General features: G+C 42.7%; 1 protein-coding gene across 2 annotated transcripts in view; it reads right to left on the bottom strand.

Annotated features, from left to right (window-relative positions):
• Positions 1-1060: 1060 nt before the first annotated feature.
• FBLN1 (fibulin 1) overlaps positions 1061-24303 on the bottom strand; it is a 74745-nt gene continuing 51502 nt past the window's right edge. The window contains exons 16-17 of one of the 2 annotated variants that reach the window (XM_014938411.1): positions 2392-2551; positions 1061-2134 (exon numbers count right to left, since the gene is read on the bottom strand). In XM_014938411.1, the coding sequence (XP_014793897.1) occupies positions 2412-2551 (140 nt within the window). In that variant the 3' untranslated portion in view covers positions 1061-2134; positions 2392-2411. Of the gene's footprint in view, positions 2552-24303 lie in introns of both variants that reach the window. The other variant, XM_014938410.1, reaches the window with a different exon arrangement.

Here is a 24303-nt window from a genome sequence, read left to right on the forward strand (position 1 = left end):
AACAAATGAAACTTCATTGTCACAGGTTTGGATGAGACAAATATTTAATCTTTCCTATTATTACTGAATTACCTAGTTTTTCTATGCTGATCTATTAAATGTTGAGACACGTCACACTGACCATGGCATTAAGCACTCTTTAATTTTATTATACACAGAACATAAAATCATCTACTGGATCAACGTTCTCATATGACATCAGGATTATTTAAAAAGCTGCTTGCAATTTGCAAAGATTATTTGGGACAATGTAGGAAAACAGTTTTCCAGGAAGTAGTGGTAATCCTTCTTCTATCCTATTTTTACTCAAAAATGCAGGCAGAAGAAGGGGAGAGGAGTGTGTGTGGTGGTGTGTGGTTTCTCCTTTACAGAAAGAAGTTTGTAAATTAGTTTGTTCATCAGTTGATCCTAAAATTAGATTTCTGCTGTCCCAATGTTCCTTCCACTGCAACTAAATACCACTTACAGAGCAATAAAGGATCAAAATTACAGTCTAGAAAATCAGATGGAAACAGTTTTTGTATTTTTGGTACTATGGCTACTTACTTTTCCTACACTGGCAACTTGGCGAGGAGAGTCTTCTGTCCTCTTTTTCTTGGACTTTGTTTACATAATAAAAAGTTTTACCTTCCAATCTAAATCAGAATTAAATAGGCTAGTAATACCTGAAGTCAACAGTATCTCTTGTACTTTGGAGTTTTCCAACATCTCCATTAGTTAGTTGAATGATGAAGGTCCCGTGCCATAAATACTACCTGCTTCGTAGCACTTTTCAAGCAAATATGTAAATATTTATTGAAATGGTGAGAACTGTAGAGGTGGCCACTAACAAGACTGAAGATGTTTTAAGCTGATGGCAGCCTGAAAACCAGGCTATGTATGGGGTTGGGATGCTCTGTAACTGTGGAGGGGACAAACACCTTCAAGAAGGTATCCTTTAGTCAAATTCTAGTTATGAGAATAGGTTATCATAAAATCTTCATTGAAGGAGTGAGAATGCTGCAGGCAGACAGGTTTTCCTGCCACAGAGAATGGAATGAAGACTCCCGTATGTACACAGTCAAGTTGTTATGGTCTTTTATTTGCAAAGATCAGAGGGGTGGGTCTTTATTAGTCTTATTCAAAGATCATTCAGGTCGATGGAAAGATTTCCCTAAGCTTCAGCGGCTTTTATATAAAAGGAAGAGACACATACCTAGTGCCAATAATGACCAATGAAACAGTGGAGACTGTTTTGAGTGGGGAATGTGTAATATATAACAGAACTAATTTGCTAATTCATTAATTTACAGGAGATGTATTTTTGTATATTTTATGATTTTTCTGGTAAGCAGAAACCATAGCATACATTAGAGTATTTCCCATCTGACTTACTTTATTTCCTCATATCTTAACAAACATAACAAACTGAAACATGGAGATATTTATTTTCCGTTCTGTAATAAAAAAAGATATGTTACTTTGGTGCCCGGAAAATACATTAAACATTCATTTATTTGTGAGTTTCATTATATTATTACATATGGCTTGGCTTGGTGCATAGGAAGCATATAGTTTAACATGCTGATTTTATTACCAATTTTTAAAACACATGGAGCTTTACTCTCTAACAGATAGCAGATACAGGTCTGAGTTTCCCATGTATTGCTGAGTATGGATGAGATTGGAATTTAATAAAACATGCCTTAATTTCAATGAGAGGTATTTGTTTAATTAGAATCAAACATAATCTTACAATCAAATAATAAGTACAAAAAAAGGAGTATTTTTTAATATGTGCAATAGCTTGCTAGTCTCTTACTATTTCTAATTCCTTTTGCACTTCCTCTTATGGCCGTAGCTGAATGGTGCTTTTTTTTTTTTAAATATCTAAGCTAAACTTTTCAGACATCATTAGCAAGTCTGGGTGCCTATTCAGAGTTATCCCACTGGGACCCAAAAAGCGAATATTTGGCACTTTCTGACAGTCTGATTCCATCAAGGTAGTTAATATTGAGGTGAAATTACTAACCCTTACCAAACTTCTTCCATCCAAAGATACCATATATTCATCCCAATGAACTCTGACATCTACGTTGTTCCACATCCTCAGTCGCTCTGGTTATCCAGCCAAGGAGCAATAATTAAGATCTGCCTAAACATTTAGAAAAGTTTTAATTTTCACTAGGCAGCCGAGCACTTTTACACACTACTTATTTATACAGACAACTACTACAACAGGCTCACTTAATTTGCTCCACCCTATGTCTAATCAACATAATAGCTTGTTATTTGTCTTAAACTATAAACCAAATATTTAAAAATAAAACAAAAGAACACTATTGGGTTTTACAAACAAGTATATGACATAATAGCTTGTGGTAATGGTTTAGGTTGGAGTGGCTGGCTTGCCTGGGGATTTAAAGGCGCTCTCAGAACCAGTACTCGGAGACAAAGATGTGAACGTTGACAATGTTACGATGAGACACCACTCCACCCATGACGTAGTTCATCTCCAGTTTCAGGATGGCATGGAAAGGTCCAACAATGGGCCTCACCTGGCGAACTACACCTGTTGAGATAGAAAGAGGTTGCTGAGATTAACAGGGCTTGGATGAGCTACACCTCGCTCCACTTCAGCAAGAGAAAAAACTCCCCTTCGTTTTCAGTATTGCTGATGGAAAGTTATTTTATCTATTGGATCTGTAAACGCCTTGCAAGGAAGTTCACACAATAAGAATAGAATAAAACTTTTTAATCAAAATATCTTGTAGAAGATCTGGAAAGAGCACTAAAATGTTGCTAATGGCAGAAAAGCTATACATTCTGAAATATAACTTTTTTTTTACCTTTTATTCAGAGCAATAAACTCTTTAAGAAGTCCATGGCACTGCTTTTTTATGCAAGACACAAGGAGACTTGCCCTAGGTAAGCCAGCACACACATTGCCCTGAGGAGCACATAAGCACACACACCTGGGAATGCCATGCAATTTCTGGTACCGGGTTGAAAATCACTTTGCATTTGGAACAGTAGAGATTATTTGTAATGGCAATTATGATGCAGCAATGTAATCAACGCTTTCCTTATAAATATGTGATAACAGTAATTTGTAAATTGACAGTGTGTTGCATCACGGATGGATAACCCCCACTGGAAGCAACTGGAATAAAAGCTGGCAAGTTTGATGAGGAAAGGGGGGCCATCACACTGTCTGTCCCTGTGTCATTCTTCATATGGATGGTGGCCATTCCCTCCCCAACACCAGGGCTTGATAACAAGGAAGAAAGTGGTAAAGGAGAAGTGAGCTGTGGGCTCTGATTCTTTGGTTTGTTTTACACAGAGGAACCCCAGTGCTGGGACGCAGCAGGACGGGGACTGCTGGGGTCTGACTGGTGAGATCCTCGGGGGAGTTGCAGGGCAGGGCTTCTCCAGTCAGGGCATGTCCCACCACCCCAGCCAGGCAGCTTGGCAGGCCAGGAGGCAGCTGGGTTCAACCAAAGGCCCAGATCACTGGGCAAGTTAATGGTGATGACACAGGGATAAAGTCAAACTAGGACGGCAACTTATGGCTCAGGTGCAGAAGAAGAGGGCCCACAGCTGTGGTGGAGCTGGGGACCAGCTCTCTTCCAGCAAAGCTCAGGCAGGGACTGAAGCTGAAATGGGTCTCCAGGCATTGGGGCAGGGTGTGAGGGAGGAACCTGGGGAGGCCCATCTGGGCCATAAGGTCTTATCGGTGCCTTGACGCGATGTGGCTAAACAGAATAGTGTCACAGCTTCAGACCTACATGAAAGAAAGTCAACGGGAGCTTTGCCATTGACTCCAAAGGCTCAGGATCCGACTGTAAACATGTTCTCACTTCACAGTTATTTCTTAGGCCCAGTGTTATCAGAGTAGGGAGCTACCAAACGGCTCACATCTGAAAGGATGTACCCAAAAGGTCAAAAATCACGTAAACCCGAGGTCAGTCAGCAGGCACTGGGAGTCTGGCAGAGACCCCCTCCTCAGATCCCTCCTCCTAACAACTGACTTAGCCTGGCAAGGCGTTCCCATTCAGAGGGAAATACTCAGTGTAAGAAAGGATTATTTAAGATGTATTCCTTCTGTATGCTGGGGGTTATGTTTCACAAGCAGGCAGCACACCAGCTGGGCTCTGATTCTTTGGTTTGTTTTACACAGAGGAACCCCAGTGCTGGGACGCAGCAGGACGGGGACTGCTGGGGTCTGACTGGTGAGATCCTCGGGGGAGTTGCAGGGCAGGGCTTCTCCAGTCAGGGCATGTCCCACCACCCCAGCCAGGCAGCTTGGCAGGCCAGGAGGCAGCTGGGTTCAACCAAAGGCCCAGATCACTGGGCAAGTTAATGGTGATGACACAGGGATAAAGTCAAACTAGGGTCAGGTGCAGAAGGAGAGGGCCCACAGCTGTGGTGGAGCTGGGGACCAGCTCTCTTCCAGCAAAGCTCAGGCAGGGACTGAAGCTGAAATGGGTCTCCAGGCATTGGGGCAGGGTGTGAGGGAGGAACCTGGGGAGGCCCATCTGGGCCATAAGGTCTTATCGGTGCCTTGACACGATGTGGCTAAACAGAATAGTGTCACAGCTTCAGACCTACATGAAAGAAAGTCAACGGGAGCTTTGCCATTGACTCCAAAGGCTCAGGATCCGACTGTAAACATGTTCTCACTTCACAGTTATTTCTTAGGCCCAGTGTTATCAGAGTAGGGAGCTACCAAACGGCTCACATCTGAAAGGATGTACCCAAAAGGTCAAAAATCACGTAAACCCGAGGTCAGTCAGCAGGCACTGGGAGTCTGGCAGAGACCCCCTCCTCAGATCCCTCCTCCTAACAACTGACTTAGCCTGGCAAGGCGTTCCCATTCAGAGGGAAATACTCAGTGTAAGAAAGGATTATTTAAGATGTATTCCTTCTGTATGCTGGGGGTTATGTTTCACAAGCAGGCAGCACACCAGCGCCTTCCCAGAGTCCCAGCCGAGCTCCTGCAGCAGTCCCCTACCAGCACATTGGCTTGAGATCTGATGGGAGAGATAAATGTTTGCTTATGCAGCCTGTCAGCACCTTTTGCTAAGGCAGTGATGACATTACAGTTTTGTCCTGTTTAAATACCAGCTAATATCTTCAGCATGCAGTAAAATTGCAAACTTTTCACCACATTCACTTCGCTTGCCATATTTGATGAATACACTTTTTAAGCATCCTTCCCCCTACAATTTATATGTACATACATATATAGAGTTATATATATATATTTTTTTTTAGTTTTCTTGGCTATTCTCCTTCACCTTGTAAAAATGACTGGGCTTGGCAGACGATATATTGAAAAAGAAAAGCCTTGCTAAAATTGCCCTCCCTTTAGGGTAGCATTTAAAGCATTTTGCTAATGACATATCACATTATTGCAGGCAGTGCTTTAACTGACAACCACGGAAACACACAGCATTGGAATCACTCCGTATTGGCAAGCTGTTTAACCCACCCTGTTAGCGGCTCCTGCACCGAGCCTGAGATGGCAAAGGTTCCTGTTTCCATTTAGCAATCTATTTACAGTTGTTCTACGCTTTCTTGCTCTGCTCTGGTAGAATGTGCTCTAGTCTAGAAGTGGGATTACAAATTGTGGTTTTTTTCTGACATGATGCAATTCCACTCAAGGTGGTTTATGCCACAGTATGGCATCTACCCATATGTTATTGATGTAGCATTCAGAGCAATTAGTGACTTTCTCATTCTTGTTTGGATGCCTTCTGCTAATAAGCAATAAAACTGGAACACTCATTTTCCAGGTGGAATGGGAAAGCACACTGTGATCCATGTGGCAGTACTCTTCCACACAGTTCTTTTGCTGCAGTTTTAAAATCAAGCCTAATAATGGTCTGAGAAGCTGCACATATTAAGACAGCTATATTGATGCAAGAAATTGAAGGAATGTACAAACACAATACTCTCACAATATTTATTCATCCAGTTTGTTGTGCCAATGTCCTAGATGGTCCTGAAATGGCCACCAGTACAAAAGAACTATTTCCCTTCCTCTCCTATTAAATGAAGAGGATGTTGCAGCCAGATGGGTTCGCACTACAGCATGTGTATAAGGATTTCAGTCATTCTAAATGGGCAGAAATTAAAAAAAAAAAAACAAGAAAAAGAAAAAAACCTTGAAATGTTTTGCTGGACAAAAGATACGACAGGTTTTCAGCTCTTGGCAGATTTATTCACCGAGAGCTTTCCATTTTTTTTTGGTGAAAAGTGCTAAAATGGAAAGCCTGGGCATTTTTCTCCACCAAACTCAAGGAGAAATGTGGGTGCAAACCATGCAGCAGCAAAGCTGCTCAGACCCTGAAAACCTGGATACACATTGATCCAATTCCCAGGGATCCTGTTGCAGTGGTCCTAGGGCTTGTGTCAGAAACGCTGTTAAAGGCTACCTGCCATAATGTGTCACTGCTTTCTGTGTCCCATTCTCTAATGTCTTGTGCCTTTCGTGTCAGGTAGGAGGGAGGCACAGCTATTCTGTACCCAAAGAAGGCCACTAGTGCCCTGTGCCTACTCTCACAAACACATGGCTAAAGAAAAAGCTTGAGACTCGAGCCTGGTACGTGTAATTCACATAACATGGCTCAATGAGTCAGTCAGCCTTGAAATGTTTTGCTGGACAAAAGATACGACAGGTTTTCAGCTCTTGGCAGATTTATTCACCGAGAGCTTTCCATTTTTTTTTGGTGAAAAGTGCTAAAATGGAAAGCCTGGGCATTTTTCTCCACCAAACTCAAGGAGAAATGTGGGTGCAAACCATGCAGCAGCAAAGCTGCTCAGACCCTGAAAACCTGGATACACATTGATCCAATTCCCAGGGATCCTGTTGCAGTGGTCCTAGGGCTTGTGTCAGAAACGCTGTTAAAGGCTACCTGCTATAATGTGTCACTGCCTTCTATGTCCAGTTCTCTAGTGCCAGTCTTGTGCCTTTCGTGTCAGGTAGGAGGGAGGCACAGCTATTCTGTACCCAAAGAAGGCCACTAGTGCCCTGTGCCTACTCTCACAAACACATGGCTAAAGAAAAAGCTTGAGACTCGGGCCTGGTACGTGTAATTCACATACCATGGCTCAATGAGTCAGTCAGTATCCCAAGAGCAATTAGCACAAGACACATTTGAGGATGCCATGTGTAATAATTCTGGATGTTTTTAAGCGACATGGATTTATCGGTTACTGCAACGTTTGCATAAACATGTTGTTTCACTGTGCCTTTTGGCAGACTCATGTTGGGTCCAGGTTTGTGGTCTGGCATCCTTCAGCACTTATAGCTGAATATTAAGTATAAAACCATACTTTATAGTAATAAGAAGGTTACAATTTTTAAATGTACTGAAAAGTCAGGAAATGTAGAAATTAAGCAGCTGCTTTTTGATCTCTTTTTTACCAGTCTAAATCCAAAGTAGCTGGATGGAGCCACTCCGATTTGACATGGGGATAAATGAAGCCTGGGACTTGGTCCTGGATCACTGCAGCAGTAGACACTGTCCTGTGCATTACTCTCCAGAGGATGCCAGAAGAACAATGGTGTTGCTCATTAAATGACCAGAAAGCAGAGTGCTCTCCAATGCCACCATCAACTGGTGCTCTCTGGGACCAAAGCTGCAGACTCTACAGTTGGTAAGTGGGATGAGTTTATTTAAGCAAGTTCATCCAAATCCTTTTTCTGACAAAATTAGATTTTAGCTAGGTTAGCATTTTGCACAACAACGACAACAAAAAGCCAGGAGAATATTTGCCCTTATTAAAACAGGGTGAATCACTGACAAAGGACATTCACACTGCTGGTGAATCCCATGTGCCAGGCAATCTCAAGCATCGGTGTTGTCTTGCCTACAGGTACATCTGTGCAAGCACGGGCTGTTACCCTCCAGTCTGATGTGCTGCTGTGGCTGTTTGTACTCTTCAGTTCATAATCTGTGACCCAAACACAGACTCAACCTACAGAAAACCCTACGTGTCACTGGCCAGGCAGACTACTTTCCATCAGCTCACCTTTGTTTGCTTTTGCTTTTTTGTAAACTGAGCAGAGATGTTATAGCAGGTCTGAAATCTGCTTTGGGTATCTTCATGGCTTGCTGACTTCTCCTTTTAGAAAACAATTATAAGGCTTCTTTTTCTTGCACACTGTGCCCTTATTGTAAACAGGATCTACGCCAATCCTTTCCACCTGCTGATCTGTGTGAGCAAACAGCCCTGGCTTGAGAGGCAGAAAGATTGTGGATGTCACAGTTATTTCTGCAGTGATTGTCTGACCACGGCCCAGAACTTTTAAAGCTCTGTACCTAATACACCGAGCTGCTCTCTTGCCCTCTTTCTTCTTCTTTCATGTTTCATATTTCGATTTTGTCCAAGGTACAACTATGTCAGCATGTGTAGTGAAAACATTAACCTAAATAATACATAACGCTTATTTTCAAGTGAAAATAATGACAGCAACTGGTATTTTAGAGCCACTCTCATTGGATTACTGAGGCTTTGCTTATCAAAGAAGATGGGATAAATAAGACAGCAAGGTTAATATTGTTAATCTTCCTAAGCCTTTCAGCAGAATTTCTATTATTGTAATCAGATGCCACAGGTATTCCTTGGCTTGTCTATACCTCTTTAAGATATCATTACATTTCTCCGCTTTGAAATATGTGAGACCCTCAGGCAATTCACCTCTGTGTCTGGTTTCTGCTTGTATTTTTGCATTATGCAGCTGATTTGCTAAGAAGCTCCATTTTGAACTAAGGAGAAACACTGCTGTTTTGTTAGCACATTAACCCGTTCCGGATGACGAGTCCCCACGTTATCATGCATTAACATTTTGTCTCCAGAAACCCCTTCACCTTGTAAAAATGACTGGGCTTGGCAGACGATATATTGAAAAAGAAAAGCCTTGCTAAAATTGCCCTCCCTTTAGGGTAGCATTTAAAGCATTTTGCTAATGACATATCACATTATTGCAGGCAGTGCTTTAACTGACAACCACGGAAACACACAGCATTGGAATCACTCCGTATTGGCAAGCTGTTTAACCCACCCTGTTAGCGGCTCCTGCACCGAGCCTGAGATGGCAAAGGTTCCTGTTTCCATTTAGCAATCTATTTACAGTTGTTCTACGCTTTCTTGCTCTGCTCTGGTAGAATGTGCTCTAGTCTAGAAGTGGGATTACAAATTGTGTTTTTTTTCTGACATGATGCAATTCCACTCAAGGTGGTTTATGCCACAGTATGGCATCTACCCATATGTTATTGATGTAGCATTCAGAGCAATTAGTGACTTTCTCATTCTTGTTTGGATGCCTTCTGCTAATAAGCAATAAAACTGGAACACTCATTTTCCAGGTGGAATGGGAAAGCACACTGTGATCCATGTGGCAGTACTCTTCCACACAGTTCTTTTGCTGCAGTTTTAAAATCAAGCCTAATAATGGTCTGAGAAGCTGCACATATTAAGACAGCTATATTGATGCAAGAAATTGAAGGAATGTACAAACACAATACTCTCACAATATTTATTCATCCAGTTTGTTGTGCCAATGTCCTAGATGGTCCTGAAATGGCCACCAGTACAAAAGAACTATTTCCCTTCCTCTCCTATTAAATGAAGAGGATGTTGCAGCCAGATGGGTTCGCACTACAGCATGTGTATAAGGATTTCAGTCATTCTAAATGGGCAGAAATTAAAAAAAAAAAAAACAAGAAAAAGAAAAAAACCTTGAAATGTTTTGCTGGACAAAAGATACGACAGGTTTTCAGCTCTTGGCAGATTTATTCACCAAAAAATTGATCCAATTCCCAGTGATCCTGTTGCAGTGGTCCTAGGGCTTGTGTCAGAAACGCTGTTAAAGGCTACCTGCTATAATGTGTCACTGCCTTCTATGTCCAGTTCTCTAGTGCCAGTCTTGTGCCTTTCGTGTCAGGTAGGAGGGAGGCACAGCTATTCTGTACCCAAAGAAGGCCACTAGTGCCCTGTGCCTACTCTCACAAACACATGGCTAAAGAAAAAGCTTGAGACTCGGGCCTGGTACGTGTAATTCACATACCATGGCTCAATGAGTCAGTCAGTATCCCAAGAGCAATTAGCACAAGACACATTTGAGGATGCCATGTGTAATAATTCTGGATGTTTTTAAGCGACATGGATTTATCGGTTACTGCAACGTTTGCATAAACATGTTGTTTCACTGTGCCTTTTGGCAGACTCATGTTGGGTCCAGGTTTGTGGTCTGGCATCCTTCAGCACTTATAGCTGAATATTAAGTATAAAACCATACTTTATAGTAATAAGAAGGTTACAATTTTTAAATGTACTGAAAAGTCAGGAAATGTAGAAATTAAGCAGCTGCTTTTTGATCTCTTTTTTACCAGTCTAAATCCAAAGTAGCTGGATGGAGCCACTCCGATTTGACATGGGGATAAATGAAGCCTGGGACTTGGTCCTGGATCACTGCAGCAGTAGACACTGTCCTGTGCATTACTCTCCAGAGGATGCCAGAAGAACAATGGTGTTGCTCATTAAATGACCAGAAAGCAGAGTGCTCTCCAATGCCACCATCAACTGGTGCTCTCTGGGACCAAAGCTGCAGACTCTACAGTTGGTAAGTGGGATGAGTTTATTTAAGCAAGTTCATCCAAATCCTTTTTCTGACAAAATTAGATTTTAGCTAGGTTAGCATTTTGCACAACAACGACAACAAAAAGCCAGGAGAATATTTGCCCTTATTAAAACAGGGTGAATCACTGACAAAGGCCTACAGGTACATCTGTGCAAGCACGGGCTGTTACCCTCCAGTCTGATGTGCTGCTGTGGCTGTTTGTACTCTTCAGTTCATAATCTGTGACCCAAACACAGACTCAACCTACAGAAAACCCTACGTGTCACTGGCCAGGCAGACTACTTTCCATCAGCTCACCTTTGTTTGCTTTTGCTTTTTTGTAAACTGAGCAGAGATGTTATAGCAGGTCTGAAATCTGCTTTGGGTATCTTCATGGCTTGCTGACTTCTCCTTTTAGAAAACAATTATAAGGCTTCTTTTTCTTGCACACTGCGCCCTTATTGTAAACAGGATCTACGCCAATCCTTTCCACCTGCTGATCTGTGTGAGCAAACAGCCATGGCTTGAGAGGCAGAAAGATTGTGGATGTCACAGTTATTTCTGCAGTGATTGTCTGACCACGGCCCAGAACTTTTAAAGCTCTGTACCTAATACACCGAGCTGCTCTCTTGCCCTCTTTCTTCTTCTTTCATGTTTCATATTTCGATTTTGTCCAAGGTACAACTATGTCAGCATGTGTAGTGAAAACATTAACCTAAATAATACATAACGCTTATTTTCAAGTGAAAATAATGACAGCAACTGGTATTTTAGAGCCACTCTCATTGGATTACTGAGGCTTTGCTTATCAAAGAAGATGGGATAAATAAGACAGCAAGGTTAATATTGTTAATCTTCCTAAGCCTTTCAGCAGAATTTCTATTATTGTAATCAGATGCCACAGGTATTCCTTGGCTTGTCTATACCTCTTTAAGATATCATTACATTTCTCCGCTTTGAAATATGTGAGACCCTCAGGCAATTCACCTCTGTGTCTGGTTTCTGCTTGTATTTTTGCATTATGCAGCTGATTTGCTAAGAAGCTCCATTTTGAACTAAGGAGAAACACTGCTGTTTTGTTAGCACATTAACCCGTTCCGGATGACGAGTCCCCACGTTATCATGCATTAACATTTTGTCTCCAGAAACCTAGACTCCTGACTTCTGTACTCAGCTCACTGCCCAGCATGGCAACGGAGCACTTGAAAACTCTTTAAAAAAATGCTTTAAAAAAACCCACTCTTCCAGACTCCTGATTCTGACTTCTGTACTCAGCTCACTGCCCAGCATGGCAACGGAGCACTTGAAAACTCTTTAAAAAAATGCTTTAAAAAAACCCACTCTTCTTCTTTATGTTTTTTTTTTTCCCCCACTACTAACCACAAAGTCTGCAGCAATTACACCTGCAATGAATCTGGGTCATTGTGTTCCTTACACCTCTTGCTGAACACGGCATTTTCATTTTCTCTAGAGAAAGTTCCTCTAACAGGGATCGCCACAGTTTGCCAGAAAGCAGAACCAACGAAGCTTATTGTCACACTGCCATTAAAATTGGCTGGTTTGGGTCGGTAGAGACATGCATTATGTTATGTTTTCTGTTCCAGAGGTGAAGGTTGCAGGACTTTCCACGGGGATTGACTGCGGAGTCCAGTCAAACAATTAAATCTGTATCATTGTAAGAACGAAGTTCAGGCGTAAGTTACACCCATTCCTCAAAAAGAGAGCCTCAGATAACCTAAACTTATAAGGACCCCCACAAAATGAAGCTGAGAATTGTTGGTGGAGCAGCCAAGGAATCAGAGGCTGAAGGGAGAGGCAACAGGGACTGCTGATCACTGGGGAGCTGTATCTGATGACTGCTAGAAGAGGGGATGTGCTGAACTAAACCTCCTCTTGCCTTACCTGCATATGCATATGCAGGCATATGTATTTGTGTATATATAAACAATCCGAACTACTGCCAAATCAAAAGTTGTTCGTCCAAATCACCTGTGGGCTATGCTCAGGAAAATACAATAAACACAGTTATCAAAAATGTGATCAATCCCCTCAACCGCATTTCAAGCTCGGTGTTAAGTAACAAGCAGAAGAGCTCTTTTCCTCTTACCACTTTTTCATCTTTCCCCCCCATGTACTGGGTTACAGCTATTTTGTTTTGTTCTGGCCATCACATGCTAAAGGACAGTAACAAAACTACCTTGGGTTTTGGTTTTTTTCCTTTGGAGTCCCAGCAAGCACACTGTCTCCTTTCTGTGATTATTCTCCGGTGGCAAGTTAACAGAGAATTGTGGCTTTTTACTACCAGTTGAATCTAACAGTATTGCTCCTTTTTCATTAGTGCAAGACATAACCCTTGACATTATAGGCAGTTACTAATTTAGCCAGTTTTCTGGGAAGAAACAATTTATTTCGGAAAATTTGGTGATTTTTTTTTTTTACATTGTTTAATTGTATGATTGTGGTCAGGTAAAAACTGTCCACAAACTGACTAAACTTGAGATGGAGTTACTGGGAGAGCATGAAGTGGTAAGAAGAACAACAATCCACTTCTCCAAATCATTTATCTATAGTAAACATACTAATCCAATCCTAAGTAGAACAAAAAACTTTTTTTTTTATTCATTCTGAGATTTATTTCAAATGAAACACTCTGCAAAAAGTATCTAAAATAATAAGAATGGGTTATATATTTGAAATACCAGAGGTAGACAAACAAGTCTGAGCACAGCTCATTGTTCGCTTTTCCTTCAAACTATGCACACACTGCTATTAATTATTTTTCTTTCATGTGTGCATCCTGGTCATGCATTATTAAAATAAACTTTCACAAATCAGAAGCTAATAGGACAACTGAGAATGAGTTTTCATTCACTTGACTGCAAGTGGAACTGCTGACCGTATTTAAAAAAAATAATATTTTCCATTAGTTAGAATTAACAGCAGCTTGCTATATGAAATACGATTTGTGGGGTAAGGCTCCGTAAGAATGTTACTGTCAGCTCCATTGTGAAATACAGTCATAGACAGCAAAGAGTCTAAGGACTGAGGAAAGCTGAACAATCTCCTAGGATCTTCTTGGTGACTCCCGTGTGGGACGATGTTTCACTGGCTGCCTAGCTCTGAGGGCCCCAGGCAACTTCTGACCAAGTACACACCAGCAAGGCAGGCAGGAGAGCAGAGTGGAGAAGCTGAGCAGGGTATGAGGCTTAACCTTTCCTTGGGGGGCAGGAATACATACCAGGGTTGAAAAACGCGTAGCTTTTTCACGCAGAATGTATGAATACACTCATTTCTAGTCCTTATGAGATAAATAAAATCCCCCTGTGAGATGCGTAAGAGCCCAAGCGAATCAGTTTCCCCCCTCCCCCCAAATTCCCTAATTCTCAATCTGTGAGTCTACAGATCTGACTGTAAGTGAAAGCTGAAGTCCATCACAAAATGTGTCCCCTTTGAAAAAGACCACAGGGAGGCTTGCCAAGAGAACATGCTATTACACTGCGAGAGGTCGGTAGTGCTGTCTGTTTTCACATGGAACTTTTGGGATGAGCTGCTAGTGACACCTACAAGAGAGAGATTTCAATGACATAAAACCCACTTAATACTTTTTCCTCTACCTGTTTTCCTTGTACTTTAAATGGATACTTGGAACATGAAATGATTAATTTGGAAAAATTCACGTACCAGAGAATGTGATGAGAGCTTTGGAGCTGGAGCCTAACCCCAATTGAAAATCAGGTAATTTATGGGGCTTTATATTAACTTCCAAGTAAACTCAGCCTGTGTTCTGAAGTCCTACATTTGGCTGCTCCTAGATCTCTGTTTCATCACAAAAAAACCCACTCTGGTCCCTTTTACAGCCTTGTCAGAGATGAACAGTCCTAGCAGCCATGACACAAAATTAACTATCCCTTCTTAAGCAGTGGGTCTTTGGGAATCAGAAAAATAGCCTTTAAATAGTCCGCTAGTTTGTGCCCGGCCATGGGTATCTGTCAGTATGTACAAAGGCTCTCCTCTAATGTTAGCAAACTTCTTTAATCCCAGGTGGATGTTGCAGTAATGAAGCCGAGAGGTTATCTCAGCCTCCTGGAACCTAAAGCCATTGCATGGCCATTAAAAGAAAGTAGCCCAAACCACCAGCATGCTAGTGGTAATGTGTGGTGAACAACTTTTTGTAGGGGAAAGGCATGTTTATGAGTTTCCCTTAAGCAATGCAAGAAGACTGATCTCCTCATGTTAATGCAAGATCCTGGACTGTAATTTCAAATTTGCTTTTCTCCTCAAGGCCTCTCGCTTTATACTGCTGGCCAAGATTTTCAAAATTAAGAGTAAACATCTCAGATGCATCAGTGTTGTATGCAACAACAGAGCCTGGTCATAGCTTCAAAAGAGATGTTCAGGCAATTAGGAAGTTTAGGACGAAGGAAGTGATCATTGTAGTGGCTATTTTAAAAGGCAAAGTTGATAGGATCATTCCAGAAATGAGCAAGAGAAAAAACCAAATCCAGCCATGAATAAACGCTTCCTTGGATGAAACCATAGACAATGAGTTGCAGGTTAAACTTGAATAGCATACTATCTCAGTCTACAACATGTAAATACATATCTATAGTGTGAAGCCAAAACTACGTAGCCAAAATGGTTTTTGGCTCTGTAGACCTCAACTCAAAGTAAGTCATGTTAAGATTTGTAAGAAAAAAGTTATTTCTTATTCTGTATTCATTACAAATATATGAAGTTCATCAATAAGGTTAAAAAATAATACGCATCTTGGTCATAAATAGAAAACATGTATTTTAGGCTATTTTATTTGGTATGTTTTTCTGTAAAAAGCTTTGGGGCTCTGCATACGTTAAAGTTTAATTAAATTCCTTTCCTAAAGGCTGCTCTTTATTCCAAAAGGTTATGCCAAAGTAATGATTTTCAGTGCTTAAGTTGCTCTGCCAACATAGTTACTGGAGTACTTACTGACCGATACCATGCCAGGGGAGAAGGGAAGTGAATCAACTGTTGGGTAATTGCTTACTGTACCCTAGCTTTGAAAATATAATGCCTCAAACGTTGCACATTAGGGAATGTCTTGCTGCATTTGGAAGAGTGAAAGCAGAAAAGCTTTTCCTTTTGTAGCAATCCAGTCCTGTCGTGTTTTCAACATCGCCACAATCCAGAATCAGAATCACAGGAATTGTTGAGGCAGGAGGCACCTCTGAAGACCATGTATACAACCCCTTGCTCAAAGCAGTCACCTAGAGCATGATCATAGAATCATAGAATCATAGAATTGCCCAGGCCGGAAGGGACCTCCAAAGGCCATCTAGTCCGACCCCCCCGCAGTCAGCAGGGACACCCCCAACTAGACCAGGTTGCCCAGGGCCTTGTCGAGCCTCTCCTTGAATATCTCCAGGGAAGGGGCCTCAACCACCTCCCTGGGCAACCTGTTCCAGTGCTCCACCACCCTCACAGTAAAGAACCCCCTTCTAATCTCCAATCTAAATCTGTTCCCCTCCAGCTTGAAGCCATTGCCCCTCATCCTGTCACTACAGGCCTTTCTAAACAGGCTCTCCCCAGCCTTCCTGTAGGCTCCCTTCAGGTACTGGAAGGCTGCTATTAGATCTCCCCGGAGCCTCCTCTTCTCCAGGCTGAACAACCCCAGCTCCCTCAGCCTGTCCTCGTAGTAGAGGTGCTCCATCCCCCTGATCATCCTTGTGGCCCTCCTCTGGACCCTCTCCATCAGGTCTATATCCTTCTTATATTGAGGGCTCCAGACCTGCACACAATACTCCAGGTGAGGCCTCACCAGAGCAGAGTAAAGTGGCAGAATCACCTCTCTGGGCTGATGCTCTGGGCTGTGTTCAGTCTAGTTTGTGTGGCAAGGTTTCGGTAGCGGAGTGGGGAGGGAGGGGTGTGCTACAGGGGTGGCTTCTGTCAGAAGCTGCTAAAAGCTTCCCCCATGTCCAATAGAGCCAATGGAGTGGGCTCCAAGATGGACCCAAAGCTGAGCCCGCCATCGTCAGTGGTAGCACCTGTTGTAATAACATATTTAAGAAGGGGGAAAAAAACTGCTGTGAAATGGCAGCCGGAGGCGCAGAATGAGAAAATATGAGGGGAGCAACTCTGCAGACACCAAGGTCAGTGAAGAGTGGGCTCCAAGATGGACCCAAAGCTGAGCCCGCCATCGTCAGTGGTAGCACCTGTTGTAATAACATATTTAAGAAGGGGGAAAAAAACTGCTGTGAAATGGCAGCCGGAGGCGCAGAATGAGAAAATATGAGGGGAGCAACTCTGCAGACACCAAGGTCAGTGAAGAAGGAGGGGGAGGAGGTGTTCTGGCCGCTGGAGCAGATTCCCCTGCAGCCTGTGGTGAAGACCATGGCGAGTCAGGCTGTCCCCCTGCATCCCATGGAGGTTAACGGTGGAGCAGATATCCACCTGCAGTGCATGCAAGACCCCACACCACAACAGGTAGATGCCTGAAAGGAGGCTGTGACCCCATGGACAGCCCACATTGAAGCAGGTCTGCTGGCAGGAGTTGGCAACCAACACTGGAGCAGTCTGTTCCCAAAAGACTGCACAGTCCTGAAGGACTGTGGAAAAGACCCACGCTGGAGCAGCTTGTGAAGAACTGCAGCCTGTGGGGAGGACTCATATCCTTCTCTTTGGCTAAGTTTGTGGAGGCCTGCATCCCATGGGAGGGACCTCATGCTGGAGCAGAACCGTGTGAGGAGAAAGGAGCAGCAAAGACAACTTGTGATGAATTGACAACAAGCCCCATTCACCATCCCCCTGCGCTGCTCAGGGGAGGAGGCAGAGAAAATAGGAAGTGAAGTTGAGCCCAGGAAGAAGGGAGGGGTGGGGGAAAGTGTTTTAAGATTTGGTTTTATTTCTTGATGTTGATTTGATTGGTAATAAATTAAACTAATTTCTCTATGTGGAGTCTGTTTTGCCCATGTCGGTAATTAGTAAGTGTCTCATTCTGTCCTTATCTTGACCCACGAGCCATTTGTTGTATTTTTGTTCCCCTGTCCAGCCAAGGAGGGGGAGTCAAAAGCAGCTTGGTGGGCACCTGGTGTTCAGCAGAGAAAACCCACCACAGAATCTCTGAGGATGGAGATAGTCTCCAGTGTTAAACCACCACTACAGCAAAGAAAATAAGTTTTTTCATATGTTTAAAGGAATGGGATTGTCCTGTATTTCAATTTGTGCTCATTGACTCTTGTCTTTTCCACACCACTGAGAAGAGTCTGTCTCTGTCATCTTTACTCCCATTACATTGATCAGATTCCCCCTAGGCCTCCTCTTCTCCAGGCTGAACAGTCCCAGCTCTCAACCTCTCTTAATATGACAGATGCTCCAGTGCCCTGATCATCTTCATCACCCTCTTCTGGACTCTCTTCACTATGTCTATGTCTTTCTTGTACCAGGAAGCCTAGAACTGGACACAATGCTCCAGTGGCGACCTCACCAGTGCTGTGTAGAGGGGAAGGATGACCTTCTTCAGCCTGCTGGCAACATTCTGCCAAAAACAGCCTAGTGTTAACTTCATTAGCTTATGATCAACCTGCTGTCCACCAGGAACCCCACGTCTTTCTCTGCAGAGCTGCTTTCAAGCCGGCAAAACCCCAGTGTGTACTGGCACATATGATGATTGCTCCCCTGGGTCAGGGCTTTGCATTTCCCTTTGCTGAACTTCATGAAGTTCCTGTCCACCCATTAATCCAGCCTGTTGAGGTCCCTCTAAATAGCAGCACAACCCTCTGGTTTCCTCTTCAAACCCGTTAAGGTGCACTCTGTCCCATCACGTAGGTCATTAATGAAGAAATTGGAACCAGTATTGATCCTTCACATACACCACCAGTGACTGGCTGCTAGCCGTGCTGCTGATCACAACCCTCTGAGCCTGGCTGTTCAGCTGTTTTTCAATCCACCTCACTGTCCACTTGTCTAATGTACGTTTCCTCAGGTTGCCTATGATTAAGGTGTTGAAAGCCTTATTAAAGTCAAGATAAGCAACATCCATTCTTCTTCTCTCATCCACTAATCCAGTCATTTCTTTGTAGAAGGCTGTCAGGTTGATCAGACGTGATTTCCCCTTCATAAATCCTTGCTGACTACTCCCAGTCAGCTTCCTGTCCCCAGTATGTTTGGAAATGTTTTCCAGGTGGATTTGCTCCATCACCTTTGCAAGAATTGAAGTGAGGCTGAACAGCCTGTAGTTCCCTCGATCTTCCTTCCTGGGCTTCTTGAAGGTTGGCGTGACATTTGCCTTCTTCCAGTCCACGGGAACTTCCGATCACCACAGTCTTTCAAAGATAATTGAGAGTGGCCTCACAATGCCATCAGCCGTTCCCTCAGCACTTGTAGGGGCACCCCACCAGCTCCCACGGGCTTGGGTATGTCCAGTTTGTTTAGATGTTCCCTAACCTGATCCTTCTCCATGGAGAGTAAGTATTTCTTGCTCCAGATCTTCCTATTGCTCCGAGTGCCCCAGGACTCCTGAAGGCCAGTCTTATCAAGAAAGAGTAACCTAATAAAGGCTTTGAATGCAGTCCTTTGGATGCAGTCCTGAGTAACATGCTCTAGCTCTAGGCAATCCTGCTTCAGCAGGGGAGTTGGACTAGATGATCTCTATGGTCCCTTCCAACTCTAGAAATTCAGTGAATTTCAGTGAAATACTTAAGCTTTCTCTGTGTCTTTTTCACCAGGTCTCCTGCCCCGTTCATAAGCAGGCCCACGTTTTTCCCAGTCTTCCTTTTGCTGTTGATGTACTTCTAGAAGGCCTTCCTGTTGCCCTTCACAGCAGGGGGCTGTGCCTCCACAGGTAGTCTCACAGGCATTACCTTCTTCCAGTCCTCTCTAGTTCATGACTGTGCCTAAAGGCGCAATCTAGCTGTCAAACTGCAGGCATTTCCCAGACCACCAGATGTCTGCTGACTTCAGAAAGTTAATGTACACCTTAGATTCTTCCATCTCCCAAAAGCTAAATAGTTCATTTTCTCTCTCTCTCTTTTTTTTTTTTTTTTTTTGTGAAAGCTATCTAAATTTCTCTCAATTATTTGTGACAACAACAATGTAGGCTCCTGCTATGCGGTGTTCTATAGTTTCTGATATAATCTGTTTTATTAATAAGTGGCTGCTCTTTGGAAAATGAAATATTTCTTGGTAATCATCACTGCAGGCATCAAATCATATACAGAAAAATAGCTCTGAAGATATCATTAATCCTTGAGCTGCCACACCTGACAAACATAAATATGGTTAAAGGATTCAGAAAACTCATTAATCAAAATACAAGTACTGAAATAGATTTCCTCTTGCTTTGAAGTGTATTGCCCTCATAACATTGGGAATTAGACCTTCATTCAAGTTTGATAGTGAACACTTCACAAAATAATAGATTTGGAGAATCAAGTTAAAGTTGGATGTTAACAAGGTTTCTATGCTGATGGAGAACTGCTTCAGAGGAATGTAGCTGGCTATACATATCTTTGTTGAAGTACCTGGGAACAAGATTTTCAAAACCATGTATTTTTCAAACATGGACCTTCCAGATCTTCATTCAAATTCTAAGCAAATGGCCTAATTTTCAACCGTTGAATAACCAAGTGCTTATAAAATGCTTTAGAAATCAAGTTTGGACACATAAGATCACACTTTCGCAAGCTACGTGACACTCAGGGCAATTTCACTGTGGGTTTAAGCTGATCAAAAATAGTAGTCCTGTTATATCCTCCACCCGTTCCCTCGGATTAACACCTGAAAGAAAAAAAAACCCAAAAACATAGCTTGCTGCACAAGCACTAATGCTGGCTACAGGAGAAGGGCTGGAGTTCAGAGGTAGACAGGAGAAGGGGATTTCCCTTTTGAGCACCAGCAAAGCTCCAGATTGCTTAACACAATCCCAGTGCTCCCTATGGGGGAAGAGAAAGGCAGCTGTGATTTAAGTACTGTAACAGCCAGTATTGCACCAGCGGCATAAATGGGACTCCTGCCTGTGCCCCCAGAGCAATTCAATAACCACCACCCAACAGTGCAGCTCAGAGCGGTGCCATATCCTCTCCTGAGAGGTGTAAAATAGACCAGAGGTAGGGTAAGACACCCCTCAGAAAAAAAGAGGAGGGCCTGCACCTGCCACCATAAGCCACAGCTCAGATCTACTTCCATGGTCACCATATCTGTTGCCCACAGTAATCTTTTATAGACCACGTAAAGACAAAACTCTCATTTAAAGACTGTTGAAACAATTGTGTTTAAAACTGTCCAGCCCTTGAAGTTTTCACATGGGGTACAAGTCTCAGTTTCAGTTTAGCTAAAACTGAATCTGCTTCTCTTTTTGCCTTCCCTTTCACCTCTGAAGAAAAAAAAGAAAAGCTACAATACAGAGTTACATTTCAACATGAAAAAGGACCTGTCTGATTAGCCTATTCCACAGATCAGAAATTTGGGATTCAATTTATTATAAATGCTATCCTTATACAGCTCAACAAAGTTTAATTTCATTAACACTTGGACTTCTCTAGAAAGCTTTGATTGCTGAAATGCATCAAATAAAGAGGCAATAAAGAGGACTCATGGTATTAATACATTTTTTGGCCAGAAACAAATGGTAAATATTTTCAAAGCTATTATCTGTCATGTTGGATCATATGGAGCCTTGGTATTATTAAAGAATTAAAAACAACCTTTGATTTTACTGAGGTTTGGCTAGTTTACAAATACTGTGATCTTTATTAAGGATACGGAATAACTTCAGAGAGATGTGCTCTTATCTTGGTTTGGCAAACGTGAAGTGCTTTTAGATCTCTGGTTTGCCTTCCAGCCAAACCTCGCAATGGGTTTTAATGTTGACAATGCTGCGAAATCACTCATGCCTAAAATGCAATAACTGTACTTGAAGTAGCCTCATTAAAAAATAGTTTCCAACATATATTTTTTAATCCTTCCTGTTCCACCTTTGAGAACGTGACATGATTTAGGTAGCGTAAGAATCTTACACATTACACAAAAACAGGTGGAAAAACTTCAAAGGTGAATATCCAAAATGTGCAAAATCACATATATCAGCCTCCTAATTAATATTTTATTCCCACTACCTTATTTACAGGGGGTTTAGTGTCCATCACATGATATCATCACATACACGCAATCTCCATTAGTGAGAGTGGTTTAGTTTCCCCTACCTGTCCCACAACCACATTATTCAGTTTCAGCCAAGCTTTGATACAGTAGCATATCCATGACACCTGGGCAATTAATTATTGTGACCTTAAGCATTGCTTGGCAAAGAGCCACGTATGGCACACAGCCCAATATGGCTCTGCGATTCAATTTACCATGGAAGAAAAAGTACCTAATCCTGAGGATTTGACATGAAAGCCCTTATATAGCTGCTCAGTCATCACCTGGAGGCGACAGCTCTGCTGGTATTGTTAGCAGATCTTCTGAGCTTTTTGAATTTTGATGTGCATTAGTTCCTGCCCAAATTCTCCAAACAAGGCTGAAATAAGGGGTCACTTCACCACATCTGACCCCTTTAAAAATAAAAGTTAAGGTGGTTGTTTTTCAAGTGAGCCGTGTATCTGTGCATCACACTGGGAAAGATTTACGATATGCCTTGAGTCTCTTATCTTCCGTTTCCAGTTTTATAGGGTGTGGAGGCACTACTGCAGGAAAGAGAAGGCTGCTATCAACACGTAAACTCAGGAGCAGCAGCAGAAGCAGCTGAATGAGTCGCACGAAATATTTCACGTTTGGAGATCCTCAGAAAAGCAGGTCTCTGACTACTCTAAACCAGCACAGAGCACCTCAGAGGACTGAATTCAGACAGACATCTTTCAGATGAATTGTTACAGTATGTTTCTCAGTGTACTGCATTCCAAATCTGCCATTATTTGCTCATTAATGTAATATCTAAGCCCACAGTTTAAAATTTAATACCAGAAAATGCATGCTACACAATTTGAATCAAGGAGCTTCAACGATCCCCTTAGCTGTTCCCTGACTCATTCCATTTCTTTCCCATGTTTTTAGGTTTTACACTTCACGCCACAGTTCACGAAACTTCAGCAGAGTTGCAGTGTGATTTATTTGTCTGCTGGCTTTATGGAAACTGTAACCCAAGGTGGTCTGTATGAATGTTTTAGTAATACGTTACACCTCCCTACCCCAGGGGTGAGACGAACATTGATCAAGGAGAAGCGTTTGATTAACCAGATACTTGCGATGTGCTGGAGTGAAATTTGGCATCAGAAAGGTTGTTCCACTCAAGCACGAGACTCATTCTCACCAGAAAAAGCACCTTCAGCATTTCTTAAGATACAAAATGAAAATTCACCTCCTCCTGCTCGAGTTGCTTGTTTGCCTCCAGAAGAGCTCTCCAGCCTGACATTTTTTTTCTGGAGGGGAGGGAGGGTGTTGAGAGATTTGACTACTGAACAGCACAGTCATCAGCATCCCGAAAGGGCAGGTTCAGGCAATAAATCTACGATCCCGTTTACCAAATGGCTTCTGGGCACCCTCGTCTCAGATGCGCAGCTACTAATTTTGACAGGGCAACCTGGCATAGAGGGGAAAACTCACAAAATATTCTTCGCTGAGGGGCTCCTCTTGTGAACGGGGCAAGCCTAGAGGAAGCCAGAACAAAGATATACTGAAAGGGACTGTGTCTTTTTTAACGTAAGGCTGCAAGAGCCTGTCGAAAAACCTGCTGAATTATGTCCCTGCTCTGTGTGCTCCCTGCGAATGACTGGGCAGCACCGGTTTTGTATCGCCAGACACCATTGTCGTTTCATGCTAATGACATTATGGTCATGACAAAAGGTGGCTGTTGTTGCTTACTTTCTGTATGAGTATCCACAAGGGGAGATGATAACGTATGTGATGAAATCCTCGCCCCCCCTGAACGGCAGAGCTCTCCTGGATGCCTACACCGAGACTCCATTTCCCCACAGAAAAGCAATTGTAGGTGAACTGCTACTTTTAGAGTTACAGCTGTGCCAGGAAGCCCCAATCAGTCCAGGGATCTCATTAAGCTAAACACTGTAACAAATGCATGGTAAGAGCCAGCCAGCCTTTGGCCCAAAGATAAAGAGTCTAGAGCAACAGAGGATAAGGGAGAAGCAGAGAGGAATGTGAAGGTACTTGCCCAGCACTGCAAAGTAGGTCCAGGGACAAAGTTCAGAACCAAATCTTTTGCAATCTCTGAATTTAATGTCAGACCGTACCACAGACAGTTGCGTGGTGGACCCCACAGAGAATGGCCAAACTTCTTATGAGATGCAGAACTACTACCCCCGTGCTAAGGACAGGTTTCTCCAAAAGTCAAATAAACCTCCAGTCTCCTTCTCCTGCCCCCAACCAATATGGGATCCCACAAGCACACTTTCTTATGGTATTTGTTTTTATTTACCTTCTAATCATTTTTTAAAACCCTCTCCCCAGCCTCTGGAACACACTAAACAATCATGATACCATAGTGGACTCCTAATAAATCCAGTGTTGTGCTATCTATCAGTAGTTGAGACACTTTCTGTAATGGTTCAAAGGTAACATCATGAAGACATGTGAAAAAAGCTGGAAATTCATGACAGAGATAGCATTGAAATCCTTGCAAATAACAATGGAGAGCAGTAGTACATATCTGTAAAATTAAAAGCAACTGTTGATATCAGTGTATTCAAGCACCAGCTCAACACCCCCGA

This window comes from Calidris pugnax, unplaced genomic scaffold (genome assembly GCF_001431845.1).
Source record: "Calidris pugnax isolate Ruff unplaced genomic scaffold, ASM143184v1 scaffold47, whole genome shotgun sequence".
Lineage (NCBI taxonomy): Eukaryota > Metazoa > Chordata > Aves > Charadriiformes > Scolopacidae > Calidris > Calidris pugnax.